This window comes from Dendrobates tinctorius, unplaced genomic scaffold (assembly GCF_039654945.1).
Source record: "Dendrobates tinctorius isolate UK_male_01 unplaced genomic scaffold, ASM3965494v1 ptg000059l, whole genome shotgun sequence".
In the NCBI taxonomy this organism is placed as follows: domain Eukaryota; kingdom Metazoa; phylum Chordata; class Amphibia; order Anura; family Dendrobatidae; genus Dendrobates; species Dendrobates tinctorius.
The window spans coordinates 10,480,550-10,501,244 of NW_027361727.1; the positions used below are offsets into that span (position 1 = coordinate 10,480,550).

The 20,695-nt window shown below is 47.6% G+C and overlaps 1 protein-coding gene across 1 annotated transcript; it reads right to left on the reverse strand.

The window, feature by feature from the left end:
* Positions 1-5,000: 5,000 nt before the first annotated feature.
* CTR9 (CTR9 homolog, Paf1/RNA polymerase II complex component) lies at positions 5,001-19,126 on the reverse strand. Its single transcript, XM_073578387.1, has 25 exons — positions 18,939-19,126; positions 17,213-17,311; positions 16,209-16,448; positions 15,922-16,039; positions 15,745-15,834; positions 14,954-15,102; positions 14,360-14,467; positions 14,020-14,127; positions 13,701-13,937; positions 13,291-13,380; positions 13,081-13,209; positions 12,662-12,845; positions 12,056-12,144; positions 11,787-11,972; positions 11,530-11,617; positions 10,748-10,896; positions 10,524-10,640; positions 9,508-9,653; positions 9,343-9,414; positions 9,128-9,263; positions 8,821-8,970; positions 7,602-7,768; positions 7,299-7,380; positions 7,030-7,145; positions 5,001-6,808 (listed from the first exon to the last, which is right to left on the reverse strand). The coding sequence occupies exons 1-25, from the start codon at positions 18,981-18,983 to the stop codon at positions 6,415-6,417; spliced, it is 3,489 nt and encodes a 1,162-aa protein (XP_073434488.1). The 5' UTR covers positions 18,984-19,126; the 3' UTR covers positions 5,001-6,414.
* Positions 19,127-20,695: the final 1,569 nt, after the last annotated feature.

Genomic DNA, 20,695 nt, shown 5'->3' on the forward strand with positions numbered 1-20,695 from the left:
CTTGTCTATACACCTCAGCTGAGCAGGCGTCTTTTTATTGCTTTTCCTCCTTGGCAGATGATGATGGGCAACCGTACCACCTGAACGCTTTAGTTTTACTATAAACGTCCAGGCCCCTGACCAGATACCATACTTGTCACGGTTTTTCTTTGGCATCTCCACCACTTCTCCATATTGGCCAAGCCACGTCACGATGTCATAACAACAAAGCGACTCGTTACAAGTCATCACAGTCACTTTGTTGACTTGATTTTGGCGAGACACCGCCTGGATGGCAAAGTCTCGCCAACCGGGCTCATTTTTTGCCAACTCATAATTCGACCAGAAGATTCAAGCCCCTCTGGCCGAACAAAGCTGACATCAAACTCAGGCGTGGAATAGGGATGTATCAAAGTGTAGATGTCAATAGCCTTGAAGCCCATCCTCAGCAGGCGCTCCACAACCTTAGACCTTGGAGGACACGCATCACTGCCCCTCCATTGAAGACGGACCACATTCCTACGCACACTACCTGGCCCAGCTGTCGGGAGGGACCACACTGTATTTCCCCTATTTTGCTCTCGGAAGGCCCAGAGGCCATGCCTCTCTATCCGGAAGGATAGATCAAACTCTTGACCCACTACTATTAGTGATCTCTCCCCCTTTTTTAGAGCCTCCAGGAGACACCGCTGCAACATGCCGTCCCCAGAGCCCGGAGACAAGGAGGATGCCCCATTTCCCCCGGAGGTGACAGCGGCATAACTCCTGATGGGTTCTGCCACCACCAGGGGGGCAACCGGACCAGTGACCACATCAACACCACTATTACCCACCTCCATAACCCCCTCACCCTCCACCAAACCAACAACCACACCACTAGACAAGGAAATTTCCTCATCCACACCTCCCACCACATTCTCTCCTGCTGGACCAGTGACAACAGAGGGTGGCATTTTGACCTCCGCATCATCAGGCACAAGGGGCTCAGTCTCCTCCACAGAACTGGAGGCGACCTCACCCCTGGACTTAAGGGTGTGCTCCGCATCATCAGTTGGTAATTTTCGTTGTTTCACTAGGCGCCGCTGATCTTTTGCCGCTGTGAGGCGCCACTGATCCTTTACATCAGGATCTTGCTGACCAGCGGCGACAACGCAGAACAGGATTTTGGGAGAATCTGAACGCCCAGCCCTGACAACCCCCTCACACTGTGGCCGCTTCTCAACTAAGTGATCAGCGGCAACAGCATTCAGGGGCGCCGAGGCTACCAGAGCTGCCCCTGACACTGGGCCGCTCCCCCCTCCCACTGAGGAGCGCACCACAGTATCGTGGCCTAACCGTATGCCCACCGCCGGGCCGCCCTCACTGTCCAGCCGCTCGGCTGATGCACCTGCTGCTACGTCCCCGCTACTACAAGCAGAGACGGAGCTCTGCGCTTCACTACAGTGTTTTGTACTCTCCCCGCGCCTTTGCACCGGATCCACAGCAGAACCTGGGCTGGACAACGGGGCTTATACAGCGAGCTGACCCTGCAGCTGACTCAGGGGGTACAGGGAGGGGTGTTATGAATGGGTCACCAAGGAGAAAAAAGCAAAACAAGCTAAGCCCCAGAAAACCAGAGAGGTTGGTAACTATGCAGATTGCAGAACCATGATCTTACCACACAACTAACAGTAGCCGTGGAGCGTGCCTACGATGTTCCTAGATGCCTCGTCACGGCCGGAGAACTACATGAGCCTAAAGCAAGAAAAGGGAAAACTAACTGCCCCAGAGCAGACCCCAAAGGAATAGATAGCCCCCACACATGCACTGACGGTGAAACAAGATGAAGGTACAAACACAGGCAGGAAAATAGGCTGAGCAAATGATGGGGCCCCAACTAACTAGACAGGAAAAGAAAGATACTGTCTGCAACCTGCAAAAAACCCTTCAAAAATAATGTCCAACACTTCTGATAGCAAAATTAACCCTGAAGTCACTAGACTTCTCCCATTATATCAGCACTCTGAAATATTCTGAGACAGAGCAAAAAGAGACCAATTTAGTAAGGGACAAAAAGCCAATTGGCAAAATACTGATAAACAAGAGTGGAAATTCAGCTCAGCCCCCAGCAGGGGCTGGCTGACCACACCAAAAAACTGAATAGACCAACAAAATCAAGTGTGAACATTAGCAGAAAAACTTAGCTTTAGATGACTGAAACAGAGCTGAAAACCAAGAGCTGACAAGCCAGAAGGAATCACCAGCAACTGAATAGGGCGTCAACTGTCTTAAATCCAATCTGAGAATCCCAAGATCCAATCATCATCCTCATCCTCAGGTGGCAGATCTCCACTGATCAAACCAGCCGCACCACCTCCCGACACCACCAGAGGGAGTTCAGAAGGGGAACCAGAGAATGAACTCACAACAGAGGGGGGCATATACATAACTCACCGCTTCCTGGAGCATTGGCTTGGTCTTCTTTACCTTTTTATTCTGGCCCCCAGGTGCCTCCTCTGGTAAATCATCACCAAGGTGGAAGTTCTGAAGGCACAGTGGGGACTCCAGGAGCTTTAACTCCATTAGTGGCCGCTGTTATCACTGTCCTCCCCAGAGCCAGCAGAACTGCGACTAGATGCCTATGTCGCCTGTTCTGCAGGGAGCTCGCTGCACGTGGCCTGCAGGTGACTTTGCAGGCTGCTAGGTGGCGCTTTCTGCTGGTCATCATCATCATCCACCTGGCTCTCAGGCTGCAGCCCCATCTGCCTTTGCTCTCTGCTATCAGCCATTTCTCTGAATCTGTTCTCATTCAATAGTTTTTTCTTTAAATGGTCCACTTTTTTCTCTAAGGAACGCTTTCCCCACTTCCAGCTCATTAATATCAAGCTTCAGTCGCTTTACCTCCACCTGGAATTGGGTCTTCCTGGGTTGGAGAAACCTGCAGCTTTGGCGCTTGTGCAGCATAGCTCCTCCTGGAGCCTCCTGATGGTCTTACTCGCCTCTTCAAACTCACTGAGGTGGCTCAGGACCCAGGAGGCATAGGTGGACACAGACTCCTTGGGTTTCTGCAGCCCCCAACCATCCTCAGTGAGGTCGGCCTCGCCTCAGTGAGTACTCAGCTTTCCTCCGGAAGGACCACCATCTTGCACGCTGTTAGCAGGCTTCTCCTCCATGTTGGAAGCCTAGCGGTTCCTCTGGGTCTCTGGAGACTTGGGAGGGGGGGGGGAGTAGGAGCCACATTGCTGTGACTCCTGGTGGAGTGTCTCACCCCCGAGTCCTCTGATGTGCAGGCCAGTTCCTGGTTTCTTCTGCCCCCCGCCGGCCTGGACCGGGAAACAGAAGCCTGGGACTTGGCTCCTTTACTCATCCCAGGAAACCCACTCCTCCCAGTGTAAGAGAGCAGGTCCCTGGGTGGAGAGGTGTTTGTTCTCTGAAGGTCAGCAATACACAGCAGGATCATTGGCGACCGCACCCACAATTACCAGAATGAGCAGCAGCTGAGCAGAGCCGCACTCACTATTCTGCTGGTGCAGTCACTGTGTACATACATTACATTACTGATCCTGAGTTACATCCTGTTATTATACCCCAGAGCAGCACTCACTATTCTGCTGGTGCAGTCACTGTGTACATACATTACATTACTGATCCTGAGTTACATCCTGTTATTATACCCCAGAGCTGTACTCACTATTCTGCTGGTGCAGTCACTGGGTACATACATTACTGATCCTGTACTGATCCTGAGTTATATCCTGAATTATACTCCAGAGCTGTACTCACTATTCTGCTGGTGCAGTCACTGTGTACATACATTACATTACTGATCCTGAGTTACATCCTGTATTATACTCCAGAGCTGCACTCACTATTCTGCTGGTGCAGTCAATGTGTACATACATTACATTATTGATCCTGAGTTACATCCTGTATTATACTCCAGACCTGCAATCACTATTCTGCTGGTGCAGTCACTGTGTACATACATTACTGATCCTGAGCTACATCCTGTATTATACCCCAGAGCTGCACTCACTATTCTGCTGGTGCAGTCACTGTGTACATACTGTACATTACTGATCCTGAACTGATCCTGAGTTACCTCCTGTATTATACTCCAGAGCTGCACTCACTATTCTGCTGGCGCAGTCACTGTGTACATAGATTACTGATCCTGAGTTACATCCTGTATTATACCCCAGAGCTGCACTCACTATTCTGCTGGTGCAGTCACTGTGTTCATACATTACATAACTGATCCTGAGTTACCTCCTGTATTATACTCCAGAACTGCACTCACTATTCTGCTGGTGCAGTCACTGTGTACATACATTACTGATCCTGAGTCACATCCTGTATTATACCCCAGAGCTGCACTCACTATTCTGCTGGTGCAGTCACTGGGTAGCATGGTGGCTCAGTGGATAGCACTGCAGCCTTGCTGTGCTGGAGTCCTGGGTTCGAATCCCACCAAGGACAACATCTGCTAGGAGTTTGTATTTTCTCCCTGTGTTTGCGTGGGTTTCCTCCCACATTCCAAAGACATACTGATAGGGAATTTAGAGCCCCATCGGGGACAGTGATGATAATGTGTGCAAACTGTAAAGCGCTGCGTAATATGTTAGCGCTATATAAAAATAAATATTATTATTACATTACTGATCCTGAGTTACATCCTGTATTATACTCCAGAGCTGCACTCACTATTCTGCTGGTGCAGTCACTGTGTACATACATTACATTACTGATCCGGAGTTACATCCTGTATTATACTCCAGAGCTGCACTCACTATTCTGCTGGTGCAGTCACTGTGTACATACATTACTGATCCTGAGTTACATCCTCCAGAGCTGCAATCACTATTCTGCAGCTTCACAACTAAGATCTAGCATTTTCAATTGGTTATTACGTATTATTCGATCCCTCTAAATTTATTATTTTACATTATACACCATCCCGTCAATTAACTACAATCCCCATCATCCCTTATCAGCTCTCCAGAAACTTGAGAACACTTATCAAAAACCAATAGAAAGTGACACAATATTCTCACATTTATTATTTTTACAGTTTTATGGAAATCAGAACATTTTTCCCTTTAAATAAAGTTTTCACAGGGATACATTGTGAAGAGAACGTTCTAAAAAACATTTCCACAGAGGGGCAAAAAAAAAAAAAAAAACAACTGCATCCTCCTATGGATGTGGACATTTCATTTTTTTTCCATGTATTATTAGTGGGGGACTGGCGGGCTGTCAAGTCCATAAAACTCAATAGGACTCCGTTCATTTACTGCTTATCCCCTTTAATTCTTCCAATACATCCTAATGGCAGGTTATTTCCCAGCAAGGCGTCTGCACTTTTGTAATTTACATCTGATTAAAATTTGCAGATGTTCTTGAGATATTCATACTTTTTGTGACAGCTTGTTGCGTAGGAGACCGACCACCCCTGCTGTCTAGCTTGTAACCACTGCAATGAAGGAGGCCGGGATTAGGAGGTAACGTTGCACTCCAGCGATCCTGGCTTTTAAAAAAAAAAAAAAAGTGCTCACAAGCAGACAGAAAACTTTGTAACCACTGCTCATATTTTGCAAACCCGCAACGGTGGTCGGTCTCCAAGGTAACAAGCTGTAAACAAAAGTGGTAATGTCTCAAGAGCAGCTGAAAAACTTAATAAGCAGTAAATAGAAGTGTAATCTATGAAGAACGATCCTTTAATAGTAAAACTCCTACCCTGAGTTTCATTATTTTATGCCCTAGTCACATACAAAGCTGGAATCTCAATTCTGAACACATTACAGTACCAGGACAAAGATGCTTTATAAATGCACCCATCCGTTGTCGGTGTGGGGAGAGCGGACCCATTAAAGGAATCCGTCGCCCCCAATGAGAGCCCAGTCAGACACGGAGGTTGCAGGAGGGGGTACGGGGAGGCCACACTCCATGATCCGCCTGTTGATGTTTTTTGGGAGATTGGGACCTTGAAAGGCCCAGTCGCCTCTTCAATCCGTGGAAAAAAATAAAAAAAAAAAACACAGAAAAAGGTAGAAAATAAAATAAAGTCGGGGTTCAGAGGCGAATAAATAAATGCAGTTACGGAGACCATGAAGGAAAGGCTAAAGACTTGCACTTACTCAACATTACATTTTTAACTTATTAAATGGAGTTGAGAAGTTAATCTTTGCTTTAAAAAGAAAAAAAAATTATGCACTTTGAGATAATCCCAAAATGTTAACTTTCTAGAGATCATCCCTAAAAAACAAAACAAAAAAAAAAAAAAAAGCAACAGAATGATTGAAAACTGCTGAATTAACAGTCACAGTCACCAAGTCAGACATAACCCTGGGATTTTACAAAACGCCAAAAGTGGCAAAGTTTACAGCTGAAACCTTTGTCCAGGCTTTAGAAAATTCCACATTTTAATATTTACAATAAACATTGAAAGTTTCACATTTAGTCGCTGTCATCATCCGATCCGCGCTCGGACTTTTCGTTGTTGGATGCTTCTGGTTCGGACTCGTTTCCGGATCCTCGGACAGATCCCTCGTTGACTGACTCTCTATCTGACTCTGGACTCCGGGAAGCGGCACGTGACTCGTTATCAGATCCCCCGGATCTGCTGTGTCGGGGGGACTGGACTGATTCGTTATCAGATCCAGAATCTGTCCTCGGTCTCTTCCGCGCCCAGGTGTTGTCATCAGAGTCATCACCTGACTGCTGGGATCTTTGGCCGCTGCCCGCATCGCTTCCAGATTTGTGTCCACCGTCAGAATCGCTGTCAGACATTATGCGTTTCTTGGAGGGTCGGGTGTCGACGTCTGAGTCGCTGTTGCTGTTTTGGATGTTTCTTAAAATAAAACAAGAATTTTTGTTACTGTTGACCACAGCAATGAATGCAGATTTGGGTGTGACTTGAGCAAGGTCTGGCACTGGTTATAGGGTCTCCATAACAAACAGACTCTGAACAAACAAGTACATGAAGCCAGGTCACAGTCACTGATACTGATTCCCCATGACCAGCACTTTTAGGTGAAGCGTCCCTTTAAATCTGATTTAAGTTACTCTTACCCTTCGTCGGCAATTTTAAGTTTGTCCTCATCTGAAGAGTCATCGCTGGAGGAGATCATGGCTTTTGACTTGATCTTCCCTTTCATGGAGGCCGGCATCCTTTCCACTTTGGCTGGCTGAGAAAGGGATATAAAAAGTTGCGGTAAGAGCTGCCACGACAGCGAGCAAGTTATTATACAAGCGGAGGGGCGCACAGCGTAACCCCATGGGGCCGACATGTTCAATGCATGCGCTGAGAGCAGACGCAGGGTGCAGATGGTCTTATTTACCTGTTTCTTTGGTGGTCTCTTTTTGGCACGGGGACGTTGCTCCTCCTCATCATCATCTGAGCCATCGCCAGACTTCTGCGGCCTGATGGTAAGAGAGGGGGCAAGAAAGCTGAGTGACTGGTAATACTGCACCCATAGGGGAAGTCACACAGCTTTTACACATGTCTGAAAGGCCAATCTGCCTGCTAAGAAGCTTGTCTTGCTTACAAAAAAAAAGGACGACCAGAGGGCTTTCCCAGAAGACCCCCCGATGTTCTCCATAATGTCCTATACAGAGGGTTGGGTCTGCATCGCGGAACTCACCTCTTCCTTCGCTTTTTCTTCTTCTCGCCTTCATTATCATCTCCTCCCTCCTGCTCGCCTCCGCTGCTGCTTCCGCCACCCTTCTTCTTCCTCCGCTTTTTTGGAGGAAGGTCCTCATCAGAGTCATCATTGACAAACTCCTCAAACTCCCCGTTCTTTTTGGATCGCTGAAGGGGAAAAAAAACAACATGAAGCTTATGTTCAATGCTGCCAAGAACCTAAAGTTCACATAAAGCAGAGGCCGACACTGCCCAGAGCCTACAGCACATGTGCAGCAGAGGCCGACACTGCCCAGAGCCTACAGCACATGTGCAGCAGAGGCCGACACTGCCCAGAGCCTACAGCACATGTGCAGCAGAGGCCGACACTGCCCAGAGCCTACAGCACATGTGCAGCAGAGGCCGACACTGCCCAGAGCCTACAGCACATGTGCAGCAGAGGCCGACACTGCCCAGAGCCTACAGCACATGTGCAGCAGAGGCCGACACTGCCCAGAGCCTACAGCACATGTGCAGCAGAGGCCGACACTGCCCAGAGCCTACAGCACATGTGCAGCAGAGGCCGACACTGCCCAGAGCCTACAGCACATGTGCAGCAGAGGCCGACACTGCCCAGAGCCTACAGCACATGTGCAGCAGAGGCCGACACTGCCCAGAGCCTACAGCACATGTGCAGCAGAGGCCGACACTGCCCAGAGCCTACAGCACATCTGCAGCAGAGGCCGACACTGCCCAGAGCCTACAGCACATCTGCAGCAGAGGCCGACACTGCCCAGAGCCTACAGCACATCTGCAGCAGAGGCCGACACTGCCCAGAGCCTACAGCACATCTGCAGCAGAGGCCGACACTGCCCAGAGCCTACAGCACATCTGCAGCAGAGGCCGACACTGCCCAGAGCCTACAGCACATCTGCAGCAGAGGCCGACACTGCCCAGAGCCTACACTACATCTGCAGCAGAGGCCAACACTGCCCAGAGCCTACACTACATCTGCAGCAGAGGCCGACACTGCCCAGAGCCTACACTACATCTGCAGCAGAGGCCGACACAGCCCAGACCCTACACTACATGTGCAGCAGAGGCCGACACAGCCCAGACCGACACGGCCCAGAGCCTACAGCACGTGTTTCACAGAGCCCAATGCTGCACATAAATCACGTACTACGGGCCCAGCATCAAGTGCCATCTGGACCTGCATGATGTCACCATACAAGACTCACCCGGCCGCCACCACCGCCTCCTCGCTTCTTCTCTTTTGGAGTCTCCATCTCTCCAGTGAACTGCAGGATGTTCTTGGTCTTTTCCACATATTGTGCCCTTTGCTCCAAGAGTTTCTTTTGCTCCTCGATCTCTTTGAGGCGTTTCTCTTCCTGAAAGTTTTTAAAAAAAAAAAAAAAAAAGCTATGGATCAGGGAACAGGCGGTAACTTATCAACACAACAAGCCCATCATTCACCGTCACCCGCATCCCTCTGCCTCCCCAGCTCCCCTCTTAGTTGTTATCCTGTGTGAGGCCAAGGACACCCACCTGTTCCTTCAGCAGCTTCTGCCGCAGAACCTCCTTCTCCTGCTCTTGTTTGGCTCGCAGCTCCTTCTCCTCCTCATCCTGCTTGCGAGCTCGAGCCACGTGATACTGAGCCTGACTCAGAAGATCAGAGCATTGCCTACAATGTGGACAACGTGTTATAGTGAGGCAACGGTCCACATCCATGAGATGTTGTTCTCCATCCCTGCAGCACATACCTAGCCTCAGACGCTGCGAGCGCCAAATCAAACCTCATCTTGTCACCAACTTTACTCAAGTAATTGAAATATCTGCAGAAGAAACATCAGAAGGTCAGATTTCGCAGACGCTACATGGCCAATATGGTCGTGGCCCTCAAGACTTAGATCCCATGCTCCTCTCACCGGTGGGCGAGTTCCAGCTCTTTCACAGCATTCAGTACTTCCTTCAGGTTGCTTTTCTCGTCTTTCAGCACAGATGTCGCCAACCTCTGCAGCACCAGAGCCACATTAAACATGAGGACGGTGTCATTAGGGGCCACGTGACGAGCCTGCAGGGTCAGAGGAGAACAAGTCAGGAATCAAGAAAAGTACCGTATTTTTCGCTTTGTAAGACACATTTTTCCTCCAGATCTTGGTCCCGAGACCACCATCTGCGGCCATATTCCTGGAGTCCAGTCCACCGCACAGGGAACAGTGGAAGTGCCGGGGCTCTGCCCTGTCGCAAAATGTCAGTAGAGCCCCGGGCAAGCGCCAGACACCCACGCAGCACCGCTGGGCACCGGAGACACCCTCAGCACCGGCCAGCATATTCGGGCACCCGGAGACACCCAGCAGCAGCACCGGACACCGCAGCAGCACAAGACCCATGCAGCAGCACATCGGAGCCCCCCTCATCACTGCCTGCATCATCACCTCACTCCTGCTTCCTCCAGCAGTGACCCCACTTCACCGCAGCCACCATGCCCGGTAAGCAATAAGACGCATGGATTATAAGATGGACCAACATTTTATAAAAAAATATTTTTTCTTATTTTTCTCCTCAAAATTTGGGCTGTTCTTTCTAGATATTCTTGCTGTCAATGTCTGGAACCTTTCTTCTTTCTATTCAGAAACCGAAAACCCGTCCTGACATGGGCCTACACCTGATGAAGGTCGAATTCAGAAACACAATGTGGGTACAGACTCCTCGGCCGACCGTGGGTCTCCTGACATGGAATAGCGACATAGACATACGTGACACCGAGTACAGGTCAAGAGAGCTGTAAACTACAGTCCGGACTTGGATGTCTGAATTCGACCTTAGTTAGAATTGCTCAGCATGGGTCCACCGAACACAAAGAAATGACAGTGAATAGAAACTGATGAAAGGTAAAGTAAGGAATGGAACAAAAATCACACAGGACATATCGGGCGCTCACCTTCAGCAGAATCTGCTTACATTCCTGCAGTTTCCCGCATTTGAACAAGGCTCGCGCCAAGTAGAGCAGGACCTCAGTGTTCTGGTGCTTGTAGAACTTGCGCAGACAGTTTTCATACTATGGAAGGCAAAGTACAAAACGGTCACCTCCGAACTCCGGCTCAATCATCGGAAGCGGCCCAGACAACAACGAGCCAGGAAGGAAAACCCAGAGACTCGGCCTACCATCTGCACGGCGCTGATGTACTGCTTCTGCTCCACGTAGATATGGGCCAAGTTCAGCCAGACGTCACTGATCTCGGCGGTGGCTTCTCTGACCTGGGCGAATACATCACGGGCTTCTCGCACGTATCCTTTGTGCGCCAACACGGCCCCTTACATGAAAAAGGTAAATATGTGACTCCCTTTTCAATGAAGCATGCGTCCGCCATTGACCTTCAGTCTACAGTTGAGATGCAGAATTAATCACCAGATCTGCAATTAAATCCTCTAATTTACAATGACACTCCACCAGCAGAATAGTGAGTGCAGCTCTGGAGTATAATACAGGATGTAACTCAGGATCAGTACAGGATCAGTAATGTATGTACACAGTGACTGCACCAGCAGAATAGTGAGTGCAGCTCTGGAGTATAATACAGGATGTAACTCAGGATCAGTAATGTAATGTATGTACACAGTGACTACACCAGCAGAATAGTGAGTGCAGCTCTGGAGTATAATACAAGATGTAACTAGGATCAGTAATGTAATGTATGTACAAAGTAACTGCACCAGCAGAACAGTGAGTGCAGCTCTGGGGTATAATACAGGATGTAACTCAGGATCAGTAATGTAATGTATGTACACAGTAACTGCACCAGCAGAACAGTGAGTGCAGCTCTGGGGTATAATACAGGATGTAACTCAGCATCAGTTATGTATGTACACAGCAACATCTGGGAACAGAGGGATAACGTCTGTGATCAGATCAGTCTCATGTATTAGACAATAACCTCGGTACATACCTATACCATTTGCTGCATACAGATTCTTGGAGTCATTTCTCAGCACCTGTTTGTAGATCGCCAGCGCACGATCCTGGTGTCGCTTTTCCTGTGGGGACAGAATAACTTATCTTTGCTAATAAAGACAAATGCAGGTGTGTGTGTGTGTGTGTTGGGGGGTTGTTTGTATTGGAAAATAACAGGCTGAAAATCCAAGCCATTTGCCCAAACCAATTTTATGGTGGGGTTGCGCTATGGGGGCCAAATGACCCACTTACCTTTTCCCGATCTCGGGTGGGTTGGTGTAGCGTCTGCAGCCACACGTTGCCCAGTGCCAGCATAGAATAGGTGTCATTCTGGGTGGATGGTTGCTTCAAAATCCTTTCAAACTTCTTTTGTCCGGGTCCCCATTCCTGTTTGGCCAAGTGCAAGTTTCCAATCAAGGACCAAGCGTCAGGGTGATCCTGAAAGCAGCAATGGAGACCGGTTTATAACTAGTCTCGAGTCTTGACCGCCAGTACTCGGCAGGTTGGTCACTGGACTCTACCTGGTTAATCTGAAGAGCTTCTTTAAACCAATCTGAAGCCTCGTAGAAGTTTCCTCTGTCTCTTGCCATGGCTCCAAGACGCAAGTAACCTGAGAAAAGAAAAAAAATGTGCAAAACGGTAACCTCTTGATGCCACATCACTTGGCGATAAGTCTATAAGGCGCGAGTATGGCAGAGGTCAGCTGTATACGATGCAGTAGCTGAAAGCAAAGAAAGCTCCAACCAAAACCAATTAACCCATTAAATGCCTGAGTCAACATCTAATCTGAGAGGGGGCTCCTTGAGTGCAGGTGCTGAGCGTCTTCAGTGTGCTCGAAAAATAGGTTAGAGTCCCAGCAGCTGCATGTCTAGCTGATGTTCGACACCTGCAACACATGCAAAGATTGTCTAAAAAAACACAGGTAATCCCTGCATGTGTTGCATCTAACAGCCGCGAAACATGCAGCCGCGGGGACTCGAACATATTTTTTGAGCACGCCGAAGTCACTCCGTCAGTACCCGAGCATGTTCGGATAATCCCTTATCCCAGCACGTTCGCTCATTGCTAGTTTCTACTCCTATTAGAAAAGAAGAGAAATGGTGAGATCACGGCGATCGGGAACTCACAGTCCACATAGTTGGGATGTTCCCTCAGGATGTTCTTGTACAGCTTCTCTGATTCGTGAAACTCGCACAGCGCCTCATACAACCTCGCCAGGTTATAGTTGGTGGTGACGGAGATGGCGCTGTAGTAATGTTCGTCATGTTCAGCTTCTGCTTTAGCACGATCCAGGGAAACCAAGAAGTATTTCTGTGAACAAAGAAACATAATATATGATCCAAACGTAACTCAGTTTCCCCCTGGAATAATTTTATATACCCTTGAAATGTTTGCGTAAATTTAGCGGAACACTTTAATTTGCGCCAGAAAGTCACACAAAAAAAAAAAAGGTTGAAACAGAAAGAGTGTTTATTATTTTGTGTTAAATTTATGAAAGATTTGGTGCAAAAAAACCAAGAGAAAAACAAACAAAAAAAAAAGATACCTTCGCTTCTCCAAGGTTGCCCAGACGGTAGTGCAGGGCTCCCACGTTATTCAGGATCTCTGGAGGAACATCCGCCTGCACCTTCTCCTGTAGGATCCGCGTGGCTGTGCCGTAAGCGGACAGAGCATTCTGTGGGAGAAGATGGTGGAAGACAGTCAGACATACAGACTATCTACCTCTCCACCTTCCTATATGGACAATAATCCTTACCAGGATGTCTGTCTGCTCCAAGATCTGAGCGAGCTCGATCCATGCCTCCACATCATCCGGGTACTGCTCAGTAACCTTCTTCAGGTGACTCTAGAGAGAAGCAGTGACTGATGAACTAAGAGAATCTGGCTGAGGACCCCTATAGAAGCCACAATGGAGGGGTGCTGTGTACGAGGGGTATACTATATATAAATGTTCTGAAGAAAATAGCAGAGCTGGGATTAAGACTGCTATCAATTTTAGACAACTGCTGGATGAACATTAGATTGTGCGACAGCTATCTGACATACTGGATACTTTTCTCCCCCGACATCAGAGACCCCCATACACAGACCATCGGCTGACAGTGTAACGTGTATGGTTGCCTGACAACGTGCAGCGTCTCGGTCTAGGACATGCTGCTTCCTCACCTTTGCAATGTCCCTCTTCTCCTGGTCCTCGGAGGCAGCGTACAGTGACCCCAGGATCTTCATGGTCTCGTAGTTGTTGGGATAGGCCTTTAGCACCTTTTCGAAGCACTGAGCTGCATTCTCTTTATCGCCTCGGTAAATATACATCTGCCCCAGTCCGAAAAATGGGAGCACAAACGAGGCCGCGGCAAACTGTGTGGCCTGATAGTAGTACTGAAACGCCTGATCGTAATCCTCCTGAGACAACAGACATACTCCGAGTGAGGGATGGCACAAACCTGATAAACAACCCCCCCAGCCATCACAGCAGCCCCCATACCTGCACGTGGAAGGAGCGGGCCAGCTGGTAGCAGCTCTCCGCCTGCATGGCTTCCACTTCAGTGTTGTGAAACGCATGGAGGGCCAGATGCTGAACTTTGCTGTAATCCTGTAGGAGAATTAACCAAAATCATGAGAATACTGCACCACACAAGTCACGTTCACAAACACTTCTTAATGTCCGGAAACACCCCCCCCCCCCACACTGGAGATACGCGATGAGTTATGGATATTGTACATCATTCGTGCTACTGAAGAACGTGACTGTTGGCCTCCTCCGCAGCTGGTAACAGGAAACTAAAGATAGCGCCTTTTCACTAAATACTACAAATAATTCTCACCTTCTTGAAGAAAAAGTGATTGGCCAAATGATTGAGCACCATAGGGTTGCTGGGGTCAATGGTATACGCTTTCGACAGCAGCTGGACGCCATTTTTTATGGAATCGGCCTGTGGAAAATAAACACGATTTTTTTTTTTTAATTAGCGGTGCTACAGATTGGGAGAGAAAATGTAAAAAAAAATTATAAAAAAGTCAACCTATATCCCACCCAAAAATGGATTTCATACAATCAATTTTAGTGATAGCAGCGGAAGGTTAACGCTCGCCAACAACAAAACGTGGTCAAACGTGAAAAAAAAAAATCAAATCAATAATCAGCAGCCGGAAATAACGGTGTTAAGAATAGACAAATAATAATAATTTACAAATTGATATACGAAAATGCAATTACACAAAACAAGCGTAGGCGGCTCCCGGACACTATTCATATTGGCAAGCGTGCAAAAGGAAATTGTATGGATATTCATAAAGTGCCGTGGATTATACGCTCCAAAATTGGACCTAACGTGAAGCTCTATCTTTATGGCAGCCATCCCCGAGTGACATATTGGACAACTTTAGTGTCCATACATAAGACACTTTGCGCCACTCACCTCCTTGTTGTTAAGCTCCAGAACTGCCAACCCCACCAGGGCACCCACACATTTGGGGTTCAGGTCCAGCGCCCGTCCAAAGGCCAAGCGAGCTTTATCCATCTTGTTGAGTTTTACAAAACAGTGTCCCATTCCTAATCTCACGCCAGCTGCGGAAACACAAGATTCAGACGCACATCTAAGAAATACCAAAACTGAGGACTTTGTGCCCCCATCTGCAGCAAAGTCTTAGTGCCCATAGTGGTGGAGGGTGTACTGTAAGGTTCAGCTTTGGGTTATCTACACCTGGGACATTTTTTTTCACCTTAAATGCATGTATTTGAGGCAAAAAAAAAAAAAATTATTTTTGCAATTGGGTTTCCATTAAAAATATTGCATCATTTGTCTTTTACAGGCTCTTTGTTATGCTGTATTCAACTTTGATGTGGTCATAAATCAGCTAAGAGCTCAAGAAGTGACAGTTATAAACATTCCCATTACTGTCAGAATGAGCTCACTGATGGATTCTCTGCTAACGCATACTGCAACCAGCAACAGACAATGCAATACAGAGGCTACAGAAGGAAAACGGTGCAAGATTTTTAATGAAGCCCAATAATAAAAATTATTATAAGGAAAAATGCATGCATTTAAGAAAAATAGTCCGCTAAAAAGGTGGACAAGCTCTTTAACAGCAAACTAAGACCAGTGACGCACCATCACTCATTGCTCTCAATGCGGCCCTGACATTGACCATCCTACAAGAACACCGACCATAGATCTTCCTCACTATGGGACACTAGTGGTCTTACCGGGGCAGCCGGGGTTGGTACGCAGAGCCTTCTTATAGTAGGCCAGGGCTCCTCTGTAGTCCTTCTTGTTAAAGGAGATGCAAGCCTTTCCTGTAAAATTTATAAAAGAAAAATGAGTGTGAAAAAAACAAAAAACTCATGAGTAAAACTAACATGGCCGCCATCTGTTAACATTACCGAGCAGAGCGGGAATGTTATTCGGCGACTGGTTGAGAACGAAGTGAAACTGGGCGTCTGCCTGGTCCATCTTGTCTCCCTCCAGCAGGCAGAAGCAGGCTCTGCCCAGCAAGTGGTTCTGGAAAATACACGCATAATGAAGTATCCCGAGCTGAGCGATCCATTAGCACTCACCCAGTGAAGACTATGGTCCATTCGAGCAACTACATCAGGGCCAGGTTCTCAACTACAAATCCCAGCATGCCCTGAAGGTGCAGGACTTCAGGTTCTGGACACGCTGCACTCACCTGGTCGTACATGATGATCTTGTCGGCCATTGTGTACAGCAGGGTGGCCTGGGTGATGAGCTCCTTCTTGCTGTCTTTATTCTTCTCTTTCCGGGCCTGCTGGACATAGTAGGCTGCCAGTGTATCCAGACAAGTCATCTGATCTTTCTCATGGTCCCGGTAGTCTAGGTTGCCATCTATCCGTGCCGCCTCCAGCAGCTTCACAAAGTCTTCTGTCTTCCCCTGCTTGAAATACTCCAGCTGGAGAGGACGACACATCGGTAATAAGAATGCATGTCGCATCGCAAGTAAAGCTTCCTCTCTGAACGGGATTAGTAGAGAACGGGCAAAATCTTTTCACACATCCTAAAAGGGCCAAGGAGGGGAAAAGGGTATCGTGGATGACTGGTCAGGAACATCTCTGTACTTATGCATGAATGGATCCGATACCTGAGATATATATAAGCCACTAGGGGTGCACTCACAAGATGAGTAGACTCGTGTATGGAAATAGCAGTGGTTTCAGGGATTCACCTTCATGGGTGATGTACAAATGGCACCAGATCTAGATTTCTTTTTCCAGTTGTCCGCCATTGGCTCACGTTCTTTTTTTTTTTTTTTTTTTTTGGCAAATAACTGATACCCGGCGCTGTATCCTAAAGTTCTTACTGCGTCTGAATATTTTTGTCGGTGACCAGTGGGAAGGACTTGTAACAGCTCGTTATACAGGCTAATGACACATGGGTTGGTGGCCATTGGTTTTCTCCCTCTGACACTGAACTAGTTTAAAGGGACGTATCCTGGCCACTGTGAAGTGCCAGTGGTCACTATTTTTCAGCTGTTGTGAAACTACAACTCCCAGCAAATGTGGGCATGCTGGTAGTTTTATAGTTTGCACTCCTGATGAATAATTGGACAGGTGGCGCTGTAACTTGGGGTGCCAGGTTATTGCTTCAGACCATAGTGCCGCCATATTGTAACCAGAAACCCTCAGGTCACCAGTCCATGCAGCGTTGGATACTCACAGCCAAAGCGATCCATATGTGCAGCTGGGTGTGCTCCTGCTTCAGGATACTGATCACCTCATCCCCCTCCGGTAACTGATCGAAGTCGAGCTCGATGACCTGCAGGGAGGAAAGAACGTAAAACAGCCATTTATATACAGGTGAGATACAATGACATGAGGCTGTGGGACTTATCAGAGTGTGGGGGGTGCATGCCGTCATTATCAGTGCTGCATGTCCATTTCCCAGCAGATATATTATTCTGCAGATCTCGTGCCCATAAATCCAGATGGAAAAATCAATGTCATCATACATGTGAACAAAACCTATAAATGATCTCCGTCTGTGCCCCTGAACAGAGCAGATCAGAAATGAAGGGGCACAGACCTCACATGTGCACTTGTGCCCCCTTCATTTCAGTAACGGGTGGGATACCTACCAGTCAAAACCTCTAACAAAGGTATTAGGCCCAGGGTGATGTGAAAATCAATGGCTACAGGACGCCGCACAAATCATCTTCCAGACCTGCATCGTTCCTCTGATCTTCGCAATGTCCCCTGCGCCGGTCTATAGACAATGTCACGTAACCGATGCAACTGATCTGTGACCACTGATCGTCTGCATCTTTTACATTGATGTCAGTGTGGAAGAAACCTTGTTCTTCCAGTTGGACAAAATTGTCTTTTATTGGCTGATGAGGTAACGAGATATTGCCCAAGTTAGGATCAGAAGAACAACAACAGTTTGGGAGACAAGTATACAATTGTTTTATGGTGCAATAATACAAGGTTGTCCACTAGCATTAAAAAAAAATAAATACTCAAACCCCAGGTGCTACCCCATAGTGCGTAAAGCATTCCCTGACAGTCTCTTACTTTCCTCTTCCGGGGAAGCTTCAGGTTGCCACCGACTGGCTGCAGCGGTGACACTCCATCCACGGTGGAAGAGATCAATATGAGACTGCTTCTTCCAGCCCACACCAAAGTGACTAATGCTTGGTTGCCCTCCAGAACAGAAAGCCAGACGTTCCATGAAGGGTATGAGAGGAGAGTGTATGGGTTTTTTTTTTTTTTAAAGCACTCCCATTGACCCATTATTTTAATATTTAGGTAGTGGACAACCCCTTTAAGAGTACATCCACTTTCCTTATAGGAAATGAAGCCGTTGCTTGTGACTTCAGTTATGGTCACCCACAGCGGATGAGCGGCCAATCTTACAGGCATAAAATCCACAGCGTATTATAGTGGCCGTAACGTGGGGAAGATTTTTTACTAAATGGTATCTACAAGCTCAAAAAAAAAAAATAATCCTTGTAAAAATTGACCGGTAGGGAGGGCCTCAACCTATACAGAGATGTAGAATTTGTCTGGTTTTTTTAATCACTGAACCTCCCCCCTCCCAAAAAAAAAAACAATTAAAATGTCACATGTTCCCTAAACTGGAGCCAATAAAAGGTCACCCGGCGCAGCCCACGGGGAAAAAACTTTGTTACTGGTCTCAGAGAACGGAAGCACAGGAAAAAAAAAAAGGAAAACATCTAAAATTTAAATAAAAAGAGCTAAAAGAAAGAAATAAAAAAGTGCAAAAAATGTCAGCATCACAAACACAGGACCGGGCAGTGCGTGATGGCTGCAGGATGTACAGGGTTAATTCCTGGTATTTGGAGATGTGGGGGGGGAGCACCGCTCGAGCAGGTGAGAAGTTCAGCACTGGGGTGAGCTCCTCCCCTCTATACTCCCGTCCTCACCTCGTCAGTGTCCCGGAGAGGGATCTCTATGGAGCCGCGGGACATCGTTGCCGCTTCCTCAGTTCCCACCGTCCAACCTGCGACCTAGAACGAAGCTGTGTGTGACGGAAACAGAAGACAGAACAGAATGCTGGGACATCAGTCACATGACCAGGAAGAGGCGGAGCTTCTCTCATTTTATTTTCCGTACACAACCATTGAGAACGGTGGCCCGGCGGGGTCAATCTAATGCCTGCCCGGAAATACCCGAATGCGTCACTTCCGGCGATGACTTATGACGCTTTGAAGTTAAATGTGTCGCTTGTAAGGGGTGAGGCGCCATTTTATTGGTTGTATCCCGCTATATTCTTATTTCCTATAAATAATATTTAGTATTATTGCAATGATCAGAATATGAGTGACCTTCACAGGCTTCACTAACAACAGATAGAGAATCCGAACCCGTATAGGTTGTTGGTGTTATCTAGTATAATCAGTCATTTAGTAGGGATGTTTTTTGCTGTCTTCATGGACCACCTTTGGGAAGTATTTTATTTATTTATTTATTTTTTTAATTGTTCAAATAAATTGATGAAACACAATTGCAAAAATAGTAAAATGTACAAAGATAAAAATATAATATATATTTCCTTTTGGAAAAATTGATATCTCAGGTGGAGAGGAGGGCCGCTTTATGGTAAATTCAGTTTTCACAGAGTAAGATCAATACAGCAAAGTAATAAAACTGGAATGCGCTGTACATGAATCAATTATACAGGCGTTTGCGCCCAACCACCCTGGATTTGGCAGGACTGTCCCATCCCATCTTTGTCAGCTGTTCGCCCGGCTTCTCTACTCACCTTTCCATCATTTTCATCACTTCTGTCGCTCCTCTTCCTCGGTGGGCCGCTTCTCTCTGTTGAGTGTGTGGCGCCCCTGAGGCTCAGTCGCCACAGAGGTACTGCACCTCCTCCTGAGGTGTGGTGTCCCACCATCCAGGTAAGGTGGAGACTCCTGACCACGCTCCAACACCTGCTCCCCACACCACAAAGTAGTGTAGAAAAGCACCTTCGGCGGCTCCCTGCTTGGAGTGTAGCATAGCACCCCTTGGTGGCTCCCTGCTTGGAACACAAAACGTGCTGGGAGGTGGGTGGAGTTAGATGACATTTCAAGGAGCGGGAAGAGTTTAAGTCAGTGAGTCAGTAGTTGGTGAGAGAGAGGAGAAGATCCCTAGAGAGAGGGATAGATGGATGGAAGTGCTGCAGCAGATCCCAGTGATCTGGGTCTGCTGGCACGGGAAAGAGAGAACGAGAGAGTAACATAGACTGAAAGCCTGACTCTCCATAGAAGGAAAGGATTAGTATGGAACGTGAGGAGTAAAAGATAACAGAGGATGTTGGTGAGAAGAAGAGAACCCTTCCTAGAAGTTCTAAGCGCAAGGTCGGGGCCCGGTCCCCGAGGTTGTACGGATACTAATGGTCCTGCAGCAGACACAGGAGGAATAGAAGTAGTGACCACTTTATTCCAACACAAGACTTGTGGGCACAACAGCAACTGGATAGTGAGCCGGGACTTAGTAGCAAGGAGTCCCCGAAGCAGGCTACAGCTGTCTGCCGTACAAGTAGAGTTCATAGGAACATCAGACAGGAGGAACTCCAGTGTAACTCAGTACTGTGAGTACTTCATCTAAAGGCGCTATAAGAGGAGACGTTCAGAAAGGCACAAGTTGGCGGAGTGTTGGAAAGGAGTATTCCATCTGGCCTGGGGGGTTGACGGAG